Source organism: Panulirus ornatus, chromosome 68 (genome assembly GCF_036320965.1).
Source record: "Panulirus ornatus isolate Po-2019 chromosome 68, ASM3632096v1, whole genome shotgun sequence".
NCBI classification, from domain to species: Eukaryota; Metazoa; Arthropoda; class Malacostraca; order Decapoda; family Palinuridae; genus Panulirus; species Panulirus ornatus.
Window position 1 is genome coordinate 10,360,875 of NC_092291.1, and position 18,837 is coordinate 10,379,711.

At 35.9% G+C, this 18,837-nt stretch overlaps 1 protein-coding gene across 11 annotated transcripts in view; it reads right to left on the reverse strand.

Moving 5' to 3' along the window:
- Positions 1-5,868: 5,868 nt before the first annotated feature.
- Positions 5,869-18,837, reverse strand: part of LOC139747243 (serine/threonine-protein phosphatase 6 regulatory subunit 3-like) — an 89,222-nt gene continuing 76,253 nt past the window's right edge. For 6 of the 11 annotated variants that reach the window (XM_071659305.1, XM_071659304.1, XM_071659299.1 and 3 more), the window contains 3 exons: positions 17,220-17,294; positions 11,249-11,420; positions 5,869-8,633 (listed from right to left, as the gene is read on the reverse strand). In XM_071659305.1, coding sequence (XP_071515406.1) covers positions 11,261-11,420; positions 17,220-17,294 — 235 coding nt within the window. In that variant the 3' untranslated portion in view covers positions 5,869-8,633; positions 11,249-11,260. The remainder of the gene's footprint in view (positions 8,634-11,248; positions 11,421-17,219; positions 17,295-18,837) is intronic. The other 5 variants (XM_071659302.1, XM_071659306.1, XM_071659307.1 and 2 more) reach the window with 2 other exon arrangements.

An 18,837-nucleotide genomic window follows, 5' to 3' on the forward strand; every position in this document is an offset into this window, starting at 1 on the left:
CATATGAGTATGATTTCCTTCCCTGTGAACTGGCATATAACAGAAATTTCATTCATGACTTAGTTTTCTCATGATTTTTTCAATCGCATTATTGTATCAACAGTAATGGTATTGGGTACTATGCTAAGCATTTTAGGCAGTTTTAAGTACAAATTAAAGATCAAAATGCAGGTCCAGTAATATCTGAAGTGGCCATGCTCTGTGTAACACCATTCTAAGGTTTTCATATGTCACTTATCAGACTTTAACAAAGCGAATTTTTAGTAAGAGTAATGAACAAAAGTCAGGTTGGTCAGAGTGAGGGCTTCCTCTTTCATAATCCGACTCTCCATCATACTCAGTAACGATTTGTTTAAACAAATAAATCATCAGTGGGGATTTTTGAGGAATAATATAAAGTCTCTTATCACTTATTTTGATTTTATGGACAGACCCAGGGCATGGCAAGTGTCTGGGGTAAACCATGAAAAGGTCTGTGGGGCCTGGGTATGGATAGGGAGCTGTGGCTGTGGTGCATTACACATGACAGTGGATGCAGCCTTCTTTGTTCCTGACATTACCTGGCAAATGCAGGAAACAGCAATCAAGTATGAATTAAGAAAAAGAAAATATATTTTTTCACACTTGATCATTGTTTCCCATGTTAACAAGGTAGCACCAAGAAACAGACAAAGAAAGACAAATGAGTATATGTATATACATGTGTATATATGTATATGGCTGTGTATGTGTGTGTATATGTTATGTATATGTGTGTGTATGTACGTTTATGTATGTGTGTATATGAGTGGATGGGTCTTTTTTCGTCTGTTTTCCTATCCCTACCTTGCTGAAGCAGGGATAGTGGAGAAAGAGTACTTCCCACGTATTCCCTGCGTGTCGTAGAAGGTGACTAAAAGGTGTGTGTGTGTGTGTGTGTGTGTGTGTGTGTGGGGGGGGGGGGGGGGGGTGAATTCTTCCCTCCTGTTTTTGCTTTTCCAAAACAACCTCAATTAGCACTGAGAAGGAGGCCAAGTGAGGATTATTCCTTCTAAGACTGTCACCTGTTCTTGATGTTGCCTCGCTAATGCAGGAAATGGTGGATATGTATGAATTTTTTTTTTTTTAAACAAAAATTTACACAACAGGAGAGGCAAATCATTGTCATAACTGCTCAGTAAACAATGGGATAAAAATTAAAATTACAATTCACAGCACATTTATAAATTGCAAGGGTGTACAGCAGTACCCCTGACTCTGCTGAAGTACTCATGAACCTGAATGTGGTTTATATCTGGGATAATGTAATAACACATACACTTATCATCAGTTTTGGAGTGGTATACATGTGAATTTTAATTTATAGAAACCTCTGGTGTGTATGAAATGATTATGTACTATATATAGATTAATGAAAAAAAAATTCATATTTTCTTCCTTGAGGAATACCCTTTTTGTGAAATCAATCTCTTTTGTCTGTCTAATGCTGTAACTCGAGTAATGCCAGAGCGCTTTCACAGTTTCTTAGAAAGTAATCATGAGCTCGTTCACTTCAAATAAATAATCATCCAACTCACCACCCGAGCATTTTAGGATCACAGTGAAAGAGTACAGCATTAACAATTACCCAGAAACACAATAATTTCATAACCTTTAAACATAGTTGAACTACAAGTTTGCATAATGGTGGTAAGTGTTGTGCAGAAACGGTGTGACTATTTGAGAATCTGCAAATGTGGGTGCATATGAGTGCACCTACTTACCTATGCCAAAAGGTAGGGCTGATGCACAGCACTCACCACATGTCTTGCTTGATGAACATAACTGCTATGCATATACCTTAGTTATCATATCTGGGTTCATTTGGAACATTTACATATCAAATTTTTTAAAAATGTTTCAGTAGTTCCATGCATTTTTTGTTTCTCGTGGTTGTATATTGCATAGTCTTTTTAACAAGCTTCTTAGCAGGGCTCTCCTAATTTCGTTTAATATCTTATAAATATTTTCCATGGTGCTCTTCTTAATAACTGTTTCTTCCTTGTTGAATGACTTTTAATTTCATAACATTGTCCTTTATCCCTTCAAATATATTGCCATGTATAGATTACCATATATCTTTCTCTTGCTTATGTTGTAAAGCTTGCATTCTTTCACCTTCTCATGGTACTTTATATGTTCCCCTCTAATTTGTTTATAAAGTTGCTTCATAATTCTAACCATTTATTTCCAGTTGTTTGCATGTTTACCATTTGAAACAGCAGTATTCAGTTTTGCTTCTTGTTTATTCTTTAAACATTTTCATTCATAATATCTCTCATGGTGAATCTTCTTATCATACCATTCATCAGTGTATTGTCAGTTGTTTCTCAACTCTTTAGCTCAAATTATTTTTGTCAAATCCCATCAGATTCACTTTTCTCCATTTTTGGGTGTTTCAAGGACTTTTTGCAGCTCTTTCCTCGACTAGCTTGTGAACATGTCATTTTACCTTAGTGGCATTGGCAGTCTTATTTAACCTTTGTGTCGATTTCCGACATTAAAAAAGAAAATTAACTTTAACAGCTCTCTTGTGTTGCTCTCAGATATGGTTCTGTTTGTTACTACATTCAATTTACTATTAGTTAAAATGTCTTTGATCCATCATTGTATCAATGTTTTTGTTACCTTCTGTGGTTTACTTTGTCAAATGCCATAGCAAACCTGAGAAAAACAGTGTTGTCTCTTTCTGTTCATTAAAGTTTACTATATGTCACTGTAAAAGTGTAGGGTACATTCTCAGCTGTATTTTATATTGTTATTTATGACTTACATTCCAAATATGTGTAAGAAATGCACAAGTGAGGAGTAAGTTTTTTACTGTAAAAGTAGGTTGAAGTGGAGTGGCGGAGTTAGGTGGAAAAGAGGGTATCTTCTACAGATTCTACAGATAAAACAATAGGTGAAAATGTTTTGGTTGCAGTTAACCCTCAATCTGCTCCCTCTATCATCTGACAACCCTTAAAAGACTGCTACTACTGTTGCTAGTCACAAACTTGTGGGTCAGTTTGGAATCTAGTACTAATTGAAGGTTATGCTGTACCATGAACTTAACCCTGGTTGCCTTCCGCACTCTGCCATACTCAAGTGTCTACTTATGCTACCAATTATCTAACCTAGACCCAGTGCTGGGGGAAAAATTAAATTCATTTCAGGCAACCACAGATTGTTAAGAGTGCATGCATATGCATCATCGAGGCATGATGCCAGATGAACACACTCTATTGTACTATGTTTTAAAAAGAAAAAAAAATTGTTATTAGCATTGATATTTTTGGTGGAAGGAAAGTTCATTCATTAATGTAAATAATGTTCAGCTTGTGAAAATTACATGTACACACATTAAAAAAGGTATAATATGTAAATGATATATATGTGTGGTGTGAAATAACATTAAAAAATATCTTAAATTATGTAATGTGGTTAGATGTATATAGAATATGAAATTACATCTGGAAAATACATAATTTTCTTAAACTTACATACATAAGGAGTATCTGTGCTGCCAACAGAGGGCCCCCCTCCATCCATTCATCACTCTCCCACACCAACTTAGAGAAAGAATACTATTTTTTGGTAATAAAGTATAATATAGACGTTCTATATAAGGATTTTTTATCCACACACGACAATGAACTAGGGAGGGAGTACCATAGTTAAAGGGTTTTTTTTTACCACATTCTGCATATTTGTTCTAGCTGTGTCTACATGTGTTGAGGCACTAAAGGTTAGGAGCACTGAGGTTCACCAGTTGTGGAGACTATTTTGCTGTGGCCACCCCCTTGATGGAGTTCCTGGAGGGAACAGCCATCATACGTATAGACAGATAGATAGATGTAGCATCCCCCCCCCGTGATTGCCGTTTACCACATTAGCAAGGTAGCATCAGGAACAGATAATGAAAGGCTACATCTTCTCACATCCATTCTCTAATTGTCATGTGTAATTCATTGAAACCACAGGTCCCTTTCTGTAACAAAGTTCTACAGAATTTTCCATGGTCTTCTCCAAATGCTTCACATACTGTAGTTCAGTCCACTGACAGCTTGTCGACCCCAGTATGCCACATCATCCCAATTCACCCTTTTCCTTGCACGTCTTTCACCCTCCTGCATGTTCAGGCCCCAGTCACTCAAAATCTTTTACACAATCCTTCCTTCTCCAATTTGGTCTCCCTGTTCCCTCCATTTAACAAATTTATCCTTTATGGTATTGTTCTTAATGTGAGACATAAGTTTCTAATGCTCTTTCTCCAGTATCTTAAGTTTAAAACTTAATTTCACTTACTTTTTGTTCACTGGATTGGAGTATCCCAGATCGGAAATGCTTGGGACCATGAATTCAGAAAGTCAGCGCATCTATCTCAGGAACCCATATCGTAATCTTGGGCTCATTAGTGCTAAACAGTTTCTCATATTTACAAACTGTCCGTCTCAAAACACGCTGGGTATAGCCATGTCCTCCACAATATCCTAGAAGCCCCTTATCAACACAACAAACTTTGCTTCCCAGAAGTCCACCTGAAGCTGGGAGTACCTGGAAGACACTGTGCAAGGAAAATATAGGAGATAGCATAGGTTCAGTGGGAGATAGGAGAGGATAAGTCATCCAAAGCTGAATTAAAGGAAAACAGGTACCAAAGGCAACATCATCATCACTTGAAGAGTTAGCAAAAACTTAATCACTTCAGAGAATGTCTATCCTCTTATTACCTATCGCAATTCAAATGTTGATGGGGTCTAATTTTTCAGATTTAACTGAAATTTGATGTCCTTCAAAATGCTGAGTTATTCCCCCTAACCGCCCCCCCATCTTTACCTTTCACCACTTTCCCATCTGCTCTCCTTACTGTCATCCCCCTTTTTCTTTCTCTTGTTCTCCTCACATTATTTCCCTTCCAAAAGAAATTTTCATCCTTTTTGAAGTTCACTGTTATTATCTCTCCATCATTCACATGCTCAGTTTTTTAGCTCTTCTTTTTCTCTCTAGACCTTTCCCAGCTTTCTCCTGTACTCTTCTTAAATCACTTGCACCCATTCCCTGTAAGTACCATCTAAGTACCATCCAGATACCTCCATTTTCTCTTTACTAGCATTAACTACCTCATTAAACTTTTCACTTCCCTTTCTCATGTGTCTACACCCTTCCTTCCTTATGTCACACTTTTAACTGCACATTGAAACACTGCTTCCTGAACACCTTCCACTCCACCTCCACCCCTTGTTTCATGTCTTCTCATCATGTGCCACTCTTTACTCAATCTCTTTTGGTATCTCTGTATTCAGGTCCCACTTATGTTCATCACTTCTTTCACATGCGTCATATTCTCTTTTCCTAAAATCACAGTAAGTTTTTAACATGAACTCTAGGAAATGAAGAGACATTCCATTTGCTACTCCTCACAGAACATTCTTTTAACAACTTATACTTGGCACGCCTCATCTAATAATAACCAATGACCCACATAGCCCTTTAACCTATGTGTACTTATACATATGCTGTTTTAAAACCAAATATTCCCCATCATCATTACTTTTTCAGCACAAATTGAACAAACAAAATATTTTAATAAAACATGATGATAAATAAGTTTCACATAACTCTTAACCAGATTAGTTTTTCATGTTTGTCACATAAGTAATCATATTTTGTCTACTTCTAATGATATCTAAAACATAAGAAAACAAATTCCCTCCAATGCTTTCAATACATGCTGAACAATTAGCATACCATACAAGAAAATGGAATAATGCAATAATACTATGAAACAAAAGTAATATACATTACCTTAAGTTACTTGTGTCACTTGCCAAGGACAAAGACAATCATGGAATAAAGAAAACAGCCAACACAAATTAAAGGTATCCTTTATGTACAGCTTCATAATGGATTTTCTAGGATCATACATGGCATGAGTATTACATTCAATGCCAACATTTTTTCCATACAAACAAAAGCACTTTCAGTAAGAATGTTATTGTAAAAATCATACCAGTAATAAGGACTCCATTTCCACTCTGACATGAAGATAATCACATTATCATTCAATGAGTGATATGATAAAAGCTCATGTAACCTATCTCGCATTACCTTCCCCTGTCAACACTCGATTTCTGTAATGAGAGTTCACAGTACCAGACTAAGGGCTTACTGGTAATGATACACTGGAATGCCATTCTCACCAACTCATCACATCATGCACACTTTAATAATGGACACTGGCACCAAAGCATTTATAACAAGATTTGAATAGTTGTCATTATGGAAATGAAGAGGTCATGGCCAATAGTGCTATTGCATATTCACTTAGAGGTTGAATCACTCACCTGTCCGTACACAAATGCACTGTGGAGAATGACTCTTGAGTAATCTAGTATGGATAATAAGTGTCAACCTGGTAAAGGTTAATATCTAGGAACAATTATAGTCTTCCTTCACACAGGGAAGAGTGCTGTCCTAATGACTTTAATTAACCTAAGAACTGTGTTTTTCATCACAGTCAGAAGAGGGAGGGAAAGGGGGAATCAGGGGACTGGTTGGGACAGCTGTACTGTGAATACAATATAATTTTTTTTGTTTATTCAGTCTATGAACCCATAAAGGTACTTTTAAGATAATTTTCCTATTAATAGAAAGGAAAAAGAGCCTACTCAAAGTCCTACATATGCAGAATGACATTTCACATCTTTATCTATTAATAAATAAACAGTAGCACCAAATCAAAATTTGTTGTAATATCTACAGAGAGAGACACATGCTACACTGGGCATTCATTGTCAATCACAGACTGTGGTTGTGCAAACCAACAATTCAGCCAACAATAAGCTCTTTAGGGGCAGATCTAGGATATTCAAAAAGGGGTTTCAATTAGTTGTATGTTAAGGTTATGAAGACTTAATAGCTAAGAATAAGGTCATACCACATACTAATGAAAGAAGACAACTTCATCACTAAAAATAATAATCATAATAAAAAAATGTGGTCTTTTTATCACTTTTTATGGTGGAATGATAATCCCAGCATTTCCAGGATCTGCCACTGAACTTATGTTCTCAGAGCTGCACTTCTGACTGGACCAGTTAGATGTCAAATTTTCTTGATAATGACCAAATTTTCTGCATCTTGCAATTCAGCTCTTCAAAATAGCTAAATAAATTTTCTTTAGAATGCTGAAGAATATTCAAGATGGGGTTGGGAGAGAGTCCTGCATCTTTATTTCTCTTTTTTTTGTGAGCTCACACACTTAAAATCAAACATTTATTGCCACCTTCATTTGTAGAGCACTAAAACTTAGAACACAATAACCTAGAGCCTACTTTATGAAATTGTAAAACTACTGTATCTCCAAATACTTCACCTTTTGATAACTCCATAATGGAATGATAAACAGCTCATTTATGACTCAAGGGAAAGCTTCTGCATGAAGATTAGTAAATAAAAGATTGTATTGAAATCAAAAGCCCCTTGGAAGTATATAACTGCTAATAATGATAATTTCAAGTAGCCAAGTACATTTCAAAAATGTGTATTAGTATAAAACTTGTTGAGGCTGGTCACTTAACTACCATCTGTCATCCTACATTCATAGTTTTTTCTTTCACCCATACACTAGCCTTAACATTTCAAATCTGAGGCCATACAGGGAATTTAAGAAACTGGTCCTCAATTTCCTAAGTCGAGTATCACTACTGAGAATACAGTTATTTAAAAATATATGACAAAATATATAGTGACATGTAAAGCTTAATACCATAAACAAAATCCAATAAAAAAATCCTCATGCTATAAAGCAGTTGACACTCAGGTGACTATGACCAAGAGTATAACTCCTGAACATCCAACATACATCCCACAGAACAGCCTCATTCACTCGAAATTGGAAACAGGTGTTTGGCCAATACAAAAATCATACATATCATGTCTTAACCCTCATTCATTAGCAGGAATATCAAATTCATCCCAGTAACTTAATATTGGGGCAGTTGCTTTATTTCATACATTTCTGGCAATCACTATGAAGTTTACTGTTAAAAACAAGATTAGGAATTGTATCACTAGAGTGGACGTGTATAATTCGTTTTGATCCAGTTCCAGACTTGTATAATTACTAGTTATTAAAAACCAATATAAGAGTAACTACATTTGTTTCATGAGCAGCACTGTTTTGGATAAAACGTGTAAACAAATATAATGTGGCAAGTTACCATTACATGAAAAGGAAAGCAGTCTTCCATTTCATGTGCAACTTGTCCAGGCACATTCCTCTGAAATGCATAATACATCTAAAAACTGTGGCTCAGTGAAATGAATCTTAGCATCCCTCATTTATTTATTTCTTACACTGTATAAATTAGAATTTCATCTTGTACAGCAGCAGGGATAACACATTTCACTAAGCCCACTGAAAAGACTCAAAGAAGAAAACAGTTTGTTACTTTGTGGTACGACAACATTCATCACAATAAATACAAAAACTAAAGGCAATTCCATGGGAGAGTTTCTATGAGGTTAGAGCAGTTTTAACTGGAAGTACATATCAGGCATGTAAATCCTGAGCTGTTGCATGTAGGTAATTATTCTACATCCTCATGCAGCTGATCCTTCCACTCCTCAGCCTGACAAAATATAAAACAGCAATTAGGAACATTCTAATCTCTAACATATTAATATAATGAATTTCTTAGCTATCTTAAAACATATTGTTACATCAAAAATTTATGAGGCAATGGATGGCCTGGTAATCAGTTTTGAATAATGAGACACTCAGCCTAAACATGGTAAGCTGAGAGTAAAGCTGCTCAAATGTCAGGACTTAATTTCAACTTTGACTGAAAATTTATGATAAGACTGAAAAATAATAGCAGAATGGCTGCTACACAACAAATCAGTTAATTACTTTACTACTCGTGTTGCATCTTGACACTGATAATAAATTCATGATGAGCATTAAAAGCAATATGCAAGTGACCCCCACACAACCAATTATTATACACTTTCTGAATGTATATACAATGTTTCATCATGTAGCCAGTCAACAATATGGCACTATCTTACTTCAGGCTCCTCTAGCCAGCAAACAAGAACAAATTTGTCTAAAATATGTAAAGGTATGGGGTACATGGATCAGCAGTATGTAACCTTACCTTGCTGTGTCTAACATTTCTTTGTGCTGACAGTCCACATGACAGAAGCAATTTTTGCTTTGCCAACACACACCAAGATTAATTTGTCCAGAATGTGTACCTTATTTTGGCATTTCTAGTATCAGAAAAATCTTTTGTTATTCAAAATTTTATCATATCTAAGCATTATAGACTTTGCATTTATCATATGCCTGAAAGATTAAAGCAGTGTGGCCCCTACTATTTGACTCTGTACACAAAGATTCATTACTTTTGACATTCCACAAGATGGTAGCACCATGCTTCATGTTTCTCTGTCCAGCAGGCACCAAAATTAAATCTGTTTAGGAGATGAAAGGATACAGGCTATGCAGACCAGCATTGGTTAGCTCTATCTTGTCATGTCTAGCACTGTTTCCTATCTATATATAACTCTGATACGATACCCATTCCCTCTGGGAACTTCCATCAAGGGGGAACATGCATCAGAGACACAAGATACGACACAGATAAGTAATTATAAATGAATAAAAAATCATAATCTCTCTTACTAGGTTTAGGTTAAGAAAAAATATCCAGCAGATAAACCCCACCCTTGAGGATGTTCAAGCAGAAGGTTTTAACTTAACACCAAGAATGAATGTGTAGCCTTAGCTCAAGAATAATACATAAAGCAGCTTCTGTTCCTGACTGTCACCATTTTAAGTATGACGTAAAAGTATTTTTTTCTTGACAACTGTGGACTTTAATCATATTTCAGAGTGCAAAGGAATATCATGCATCACAATGAGTCATAATTCATGGCCAAAGGGTAAGAGGGTACAAAGCATGTTATTTCAAATATTTTGTTTCGGTTAACTGTAAAACTAAACCATTTTAGAATTTACAGAATATCCAGCATACAGAGTGTACAGTGGATATTAGATCTGCTTCAGAAGGCAAACCTTGTGAAGCAATGAAAGCTTTCAGGAATGCTTCAAAGTTCAAATGCCATGAAAGCAATTCGAGGTTACCTTGACTATTGTCTTTGTGTACTTTGTATATATCATACTCCTCAGAGATACTAGTTTCATTATCATCACCAGAATAAAAGAATACCAAAGGAAGTAAAGTCTGAGAAGATGCTTGAATCTTCATGGTACTTACAAAGCCTATAACTCTTAATGAATCTTTTGACAGGTGAAAATCTTACGAAGCTTAAAAGTTCACCAAAGAAATTGACAGTATTATACATTTCTTTTACGTGGACTAAAAAGCTTTCTTTACAGCTTTGACTATCAAATCAAGAAAAATCAAATCTTCATTATCCTTTATTTCTTAAAATGGTACAAATCAGTCTAGCACATCCAAGGCTTCACTGCAATCTAATGGATCTAAGCTAGTGATGCAAGTACTCCAGGAAAAAAAAGTTCTATCTGAATGGACGGCTATATTGTTCTTGCTTTAAGATATGCATCCAGAGTCCCTCTGGGATATACAATAAATAGCTGATTAGTTACAATAATTTGGGCCTGAATGATCATGACTTGAATACTGGGTTGCCATTAACATCAGCTGTTCCCCCTGTTCAATAGTCTGATTTTCTCAGTTACACAAATATATGCTGTCAGTCTCTTCAAAGATCAAAATCACATGGACTAAGAATTTTCGATTTGAGAGAGAGAGAGGGGGGGGATGTTAAAACTTCAATTATCATGTGAAGTCATCCTAAAAGGACAAAGTGTAGAAGAACAAGAAAAATGAGAGACGGTGATGCTTGTAAGATGAAGTTCAGTCTGAGAGACATCAGTAAGCACCACTTTAATATAGAAGTTGCCAAAGTCGTAGATACATGAGATGGTTACAGTGAAAAATTTCCACCTCCTATCCATTCTGAACCTTTCCTACGCTTTCTTGGCAATGAATGATGCATGTTCCACCACTACCTTTAAAATGTTCAAACATATCAAAGACCAAGCAAAACAGTTAATAACAAAACATGTGACCAACAAATCATACAGGAATATAAGCTCTATATGTCTGATCTTCTACATACCTTGACAATGCTGATATACATTAAACAAAAGAAAACTATATATAAGCTAATAAAAACCACATGACCTGTATACCTTAGAGGAATATTAGCTCTGTGTTTGGGTCTCTGCTACAGTCTCTCGATCTTGCAGACTCTGGTCCCCTGATATTGCTTCACTCTTGCTGAGAATGGGATCTGCCATACCTGCTTCACTGCAACCAGAACTCTCATCATTGTTCTTCAGAAGGCCTCGGGAGGAGAGGAAGCTGAACCAAATGTGCAGAGTTTGTAAACATGCAGTTCTGACAACCAATACACCATACTCAATAGTGTAATTGCTAAGCATAACAAAAGCTAATGAAAAATAAGACGACTATAATTAACTATATACTCTTACTAACAACTGTAAAGTGACAGTTAACTATATGCTCTTGCTAAACACTGTAAAGTAATGGTTAACAAAAAAGTAACACATGCAACAATACTGTAAGATTATTCTTGAGATTACATAGCCAACCCACAAACTTATAAGCAAATCTACAATAAAATATCTACATTACAAAGTCTTTGTAAACGACAAGAACCACAAGTAACTGGTCAGGGTCTCATGAGGCAAGTCATAAGATAACTGTAAGAATATGAAAATCTTTATTTGCTTTTTTTGGTGTTTCACTAACTAGTGGAGTATCTATTGTAGCTGAAAGCATGTCTCGGATATCTGGACATGGAAAAAAATATAATAATTTCGAAGGTTAAAAACATTTTCACTCCAACCAAAAGAAATACAGTATACATCTTGGAATATATAAGTCAGGTTCATTCTGACCTTCATACTTTAGTGTGTAAGTCTGTTTTACCCACCCTTTTCAAATTACCTCAGATTTTGAAGCTGCTTACTTGGAAATTGGGCCTACTCTCTGCCAATTAGCAACCACTACTGGGCTAACACTACCAGCCTACTGCTTCTGGCCTCTTAGAGCCTACAATTTGCTGATCATGGCACTAACTCATAGGAGCCACATATAGTACAGAGAAGGTTTTCCAAGAAAAAGAAAGGAAAGCCAGGGCAGGACAAAACTAACAAAAAAAAAAAAAATTGCTGGCGGGATGCCTCCTCAATGAGAAAATGTATTTCCAACTTCCAAAATCTACTTGTTTCCCCTTTGGAGTCTATTCCATATAGCAAGAAAGCACACTCACACAAAGTAGGGAAAATTTAGAGGTAAACTTGAAAAAAAAAGTCATCAAATTTCACCTAACTCAGCAAGGATAAAAATAAAAAGGAAGAGGTCAATTTCCCATCGAATGAGGAGACTATCTATCTATATCTCTGACACCTGTTCCCAACTGGAACTCCCTCAAAAGGGGTGGCCATAGGAACGGAGGAGACACTTTGGAGAAAGCCCTCATAAAAATTGAGCATCTTCATTTTCAAACATGGTTGTGAAAAGGATAAAACACTTCAATTTCAAATAAAATTGTGAAAAGGCTAAAGCAAGGTTTAAATTAATTTTTCTTAAAAAGAGACTATGTCCACAGTGTCTAAACACATCAAGATTTGTCAGGAAATTCTCAAAGGGAAAGAGGTAGTCTGAAATGCCAAAGAGTAGCCCTTGTCTCTCCCCAAAGGAGACACTGATCATCTCTGAGGCTTTAAAAAATTTTCAGAAAATAAAAAGACTAGCCATATGACCTCTTGTTAACAAGGTTTTGTCTTACAGCAAAAATCTTCTACGGAGAGGATTACAGAATGAGAATTCTGACAACAAACAAAAATATTTCTCTAGACTCTATCGCCAAGTTGTAAAATTTTCCAACAGCATGTGTTGTCTATCAAAAACATGCTAGGGTTGACTGTCAAAGGGTGAGGAAAATGGAGGATTGATTCTTTTCCGAACAAACTAAACTGTGAATGAACCAAACTCTACTAAAGCCATCTCATCATATGAAGCATCTGTCAGAAAAGACATCCCCCAGCAAAAAGAAAAAAGAGAATGTACCCATTGCTTATTTGGACCTGGCAAGGGCTTACGATTCATTAAAGGGGGTCCTGAAAAATCCTTTGAAGGAAGGAAGGAAGGGTGGACAAGTAACATCAGCAGACCTCTGCAGTAGTAAGGCATGGTCCCAAACAGAAATATCATTCTCAAGGAAAACTGGATCTAAGGGGCAAATGTTGGCAAAAGATTAAAAAGGGCCTCATTTACCTTCAATCAAAGGAGGCCTATAAGAAGCCTGCGAGGGGACTGGTACAGCTTGCTAGCAAACTAGAGCAAGCTCTCTTTGCTTTGTCAGTTCTGGGAAAAAGTCAGCTCCAGAAACATTCTTAACAGAGGTACCTGAAGTTCTGAACCTAAGGTCCTGCATTATATGATAGTCATTCCTAAAGTAGTAGGGACTCTGCCCTTCTTTCACTCATACCTTAAATGACAGACTCTTACCAGATCTACCCATCTGTTTAACAGATAACTGAGGAATGAGTCTGTCATATATATAACAAGCAAGCTAAAGTGTTAAAATCAACTTTGAGGCACCTACTTTCATGCTAACACTCAAAGCTAGCAATTCTACAAACTTTGGTCTTAGCTATGAGACAACCTTAGACATAAAAGGACTGCCAGATCTTCTGGAAAGGGAGAGATCTGGAAATGCCTCATCTGGTAAGGGAGAAAATCTGAAATCTAAAGTTAATGAAGAAACTGCAGACCATAAAGCAAAACAATAAGCTGCTGAGACCTCTTCCTACCTTGTTGTGAAGCTCCCACCGATAATTCAGCACCAAATTAAGCTAATGGTTCGGTGACACCAGCCCATCTCTTCTCTTTTCTTAATAAACTAGGACAAAGAAACAGAAAAAAAAATAGCACAGAAAATATTGTGGTTATGAAGAGCAGAGTCCTAAGTGCAAGCTCAATCAATTAAAGCTAAGAGATGGAAAGAGGGTTTCCTCAACTCTTTGGGTGGAGTTCCACCCTATGTATATAAAGACATGACTGATTTGTGACATGAGACCAGAACCTTTAGTCATGACATGGTACAGAAGGAAATTAAGTTCATCACTATCCCTCAACTATAACAAGGATACAGACTTATCTTTTCATGTGAATTAAATGAAAGACAAGATCCCACCATAATGAGGGTGCAGGAGGCTACCTAACACTGATATTCTAATAGAAAGATAAAGAGGGTATGTATTTACTTGTAAGGGCTAGCATAAATAAACACTTCCTGGTATATGATTAGCACACTGTCCGGGGCAAGGGACTTTTTGGTCTCATGTATGACTCATGTATAAAAACCACTATCACATTCTCTATATTTTCTTTTTGTAAATATACTTCTTCATTGTTGGGAAAATGGGATATCTTTCCCCAGTAAGATCCTGGAGGTGCACTATGAGCTCCAGGTTCAAGCAACAAGGGGTTATCACAGAGGGTGGGAGCTCTAGTAAAGAGCCATGCCACAAACTCCAATGGCAGAACCAACTGAAAGTCAGTTGGTGTTCAACATACTATGTTGGCCAGGAACACTTTCATTTAAGCTCCTGTCTCATAATCCAAACAAATCAATTTTGCTAAGAAAACCAAATGATGATGCAGAAACCAAAACAAAAGGGGCTCTGGAATATAAACCTATAAACCAAACCAAAGGTGCTCTGGAATATATGCCTCTACACCAGGCCAAAGGTGCTCTGGAATACAATCCTTTCTCTTTAATCTCCCAGTTTCATGAAGAATTTGCCTAGAGAAGGGATTACTTTTATTCCAACCCCTTGGAGTGGCATGGTACCCCAATATATCATAGTATACTGGTCAAGGTATGAGACAAATCAGCAGTGGGCCAAGGATCAGCCCCAAACTTTTATCTGGTTCTGCAAAATGGATACCAATCAAAGAATGTCTGATACCGATGCATTCCCAAGGAAAAGTGAGCTGTGAGACGCCAGTAAAAGTGCACTGAATATATCAGCCCAGTGGCAGTTTTAGATTAGCCATGGTGGACCTAAATAATGGCTGAGCATCTATGAAGAGAGAGAGGTTATCCAAAAAGGGTGAGTGAAGAAGTGGCTTAAACACAAGGGTTAGACAGAACCTGAATCATATATTCAAAGGTATGTATTTCTCATGTCTTGCAGGACAAAATGCAAAGGAGAGAAATATTGTGAAAAAATTGCAGTGGCACCATCAGGGAAAAATTAAACAATGTAACTGGTATGCAAATAAAATTATCAAATTCTTTTCATAAATGCACTCTTACACGTTACATGCCAAGACACAACTTAAATATATTTCTACTAGTTCTGTCTCTAAAAAGTAATTAGTAAACTTTAGTGCATTAGCAGACTTAAAAGCAACAACCACAGTTATCCAACTCTTGTTATCATCCCAAAACTAATTACAAAATTAAACAAGGAATCCCAATTCTTCATGCAGTAAGTTATATAAATATATATGTAAGCACCTTGCTATCATTATCTACCTACACCCACACAAACACACATGGATGACTTTCTACAGAGGAAAATTTACCAAAGTGTGTGGTAACACTGTTTTAGGGGAAAGAGGTCACTTGTCATGAACCTATAAGATTTCTATGAGAAAGTGAGGTCTGTTTTACATAAAAGGGAACCTCCAGAAGTTTTTCATATATTTTTTCAGAATATGTTGACTATCATATTTTTTCAGAATATGTTGACTATCATTAGTTCATGCATTAGGTAAGAACGTACTGAAAACAACCTTATACAAAAAGTACAGAGAAACTGATGTTCATAATATCATTCATTGAGTAAATTTTGAATGTTGTGAACCACATGACTGATTACTCACTACACAGTGAATGCATCTACCATATTTCTGTTATTTCTCTTAAAATGCAACTCATTTCTAATGCATGAATTAGTCAAGAAACTACTTGACAACCGAGTTAAAAGATATATAAACAGATACATTTTACCATGTCGATGACAAAGTCTAAGATAAATCTTTGGAAAAGTAAAGCAACTGGGGCCCTTTGTAAGGCTATGTGAGTTTTCTTATATTTTTTCTGAATATGTAAATAATCATTAGTCTACATATGGTAAGCACATACTGAAGAGAAGTGGGTAGAAAAAGCATACAGAAAATACAAACCAAATGATCAACCACTTGCCCCTCTGTGAATATACCACCCATTTTTCCTTATTTTTTCTTAATATATAATGTATCTTTTATGCATGAATGAGTCAAGAACCTAAAAGAGAATTATCAAAATATATAAAAATATATATAAATAAAAAGATACAAATACAAAGATACAATCTGCCATATCATTCACCCAGTGTAAAATAAATGGTGAAGAAAACAGCTATGTCAAAATCATGCTAAAATTCATCCAACATTTCATCTTTTCCTTCAACTCAAAGGCGTCCTTTTCATTTTGTGGGGTGCAATTTTAGTAAGGGTACTTGCTGGATTTTTACATGTGGTGGGGAATGGTATATGCTGACCTAAGTTCAGAATCATACAAATAACAATCAATGCATATTCATACATTGGATACTGGCATAGAACTAACATGGTGTACAGTGTAGCCTGGGTGTCTGACCATCACGGTATGGGGTCTGTGTGCTGCTTGGGTGCATGGCACAAACAGCTGAACTCACTTTGTATCATGAAGGTTCAAGCTTTAACAAGATGTAAGCAATTCAGATACTCACATTATGTCAACTTTGGTGCTACATCCTGATTCATTTGCACTCTGTACCTTCTTCACTCAGCTATCATCCATTATGCATCCTACACGGCCATATCATCTTACCAGTGAGTCTTTTATCAATGTCATTTTGTACTGATTAATTCACACTAATATCCTTCTCAAAACTTTCTTCTACATCAATATAACCCTTTATCTTTATATCTGGATTCATGGGTTCACTTCATATCAACTTACATTATCAATTTAGATGTATATTCTTATCTAAATCAGAGCAAAGTCTTGTACAAGAGACTGCTTATATGTTTCCTTACAAAAATTGTGATAGTTTTTGTGATAATTGTTAAAAAAGTTCAGATGTAATTACTTACTTGAAATTGTCAACTAAGTCATCCTCGTTCTTCGCCCTCAGTGACTCTTCCTCACTCACTGCTGCTTCCAATTCACTGTATACCAAAGCCATGCATTGTGTGAAATCATTAGGACCAACTACAAAAAAAATCAAACTAGTTTTGACAACACAAAGAATTGAAAGAATAGAATATGTTCCATTACATGAATTTAGAAAGTAAACATACACATAGTGTCTACTGAAGATCACTAAATGTTTAAAAAGCAAATGCAATGAAGAGAGAACTGTAACACACAAACTTCCAAGGCGAAAAATCGAAGCATTAAATTTTGTAAGCAGTGCTCACTTTCCATCCATAAAATATCCCTCAATTTAAATCTATTGCATGGAAACATACTTGAAATACAAGTAAATTCCATCTAATTTTCTAATGGAAATACAGTAAATGAATCTTAAAAGACCTGGAATTGCAATAAATCAGTCTGAAGCATTTCAAACTCATGACTACTTCCTACTTTAAACAGGATGACTGATACAAAACCCCATTTTAACATAAGCATAAAACAGAGCAACAGAAAAGATCTTGCCATTCCATGAAAGACCTATGGAACTAATGAAATGGGCACTAAGAAGTAAATCAAAAAAAATAAATGAGAATAAAGATATGAAAAAGCTTTTAATGATAATTTCACTGCCAAGGTGCTATCTTTAACATCTTTCCCATTTATACAAGGTATATCAAGGGCATAAAGTCCTGAAGTTTACTCACACACACCCTCAATTGATGTTCAATGTGCAAGAGTAAGCAAAGTCTTCCTAACTAAAGTGCCTCTAAATTTTTCACTCTGCATTTTATATGAATTAATCAAGCATGATTAATGACTCCATTCACTGAGCCACCATCAAAATCATTCTTTCTCTACTTCACATGATTAAGAATTTTTACACTAACATCCTCATTTGATGTGCTTCTTGACCTTAAAAAAAAATTCACCCATTGCATATATTGCTCTCTTCTGCAGTTTACCTCTTCCTATAACCCTAACCATACTGTCATTCATCCTTCATGGCTTTACAGAACTATCCCAACCTTTATGTAATGACCAGGAAAAATGTTTCCAATAGATGAGTAGAACTAGTAAAATCTGAAATATTATGGGAAACTAGTATGAGGTATTCACACAACCACCACCATCTAAACCCAACTTGTCAAAGAAATTTAAGCTCTGGCAAGAAACTGTACTTAAATCTTGGTGTATCACTACCATTTCTAAACCCTTCAACCCATTGTGTCATCCTTCACTCTCATTTCCCTTCATTTTGCTTGGAAACTAAGACTTCTAACATTATATTTATAATTGGCCTTACAATTACATTCAAATAAGGCCAAATCAAACAGAATCATGTCCTTTTACATTATGGATTAGCTGGTGGGGCCCAACTGTGGAAAGCATGACATGTGCCAGTCCCATACATTTATGGGTATTTAAGAGGCTTTGGACTTTCTCTGCTGGTTAATGAAAACTGCAGATGGTAAGTGACATCTACATATACCTCAAGAAAGCACTAGCCAATTCAAACATAAGTGGGAAACTTGAAAATATATATACATATACTAGGGAATCTCCCAAAGAATT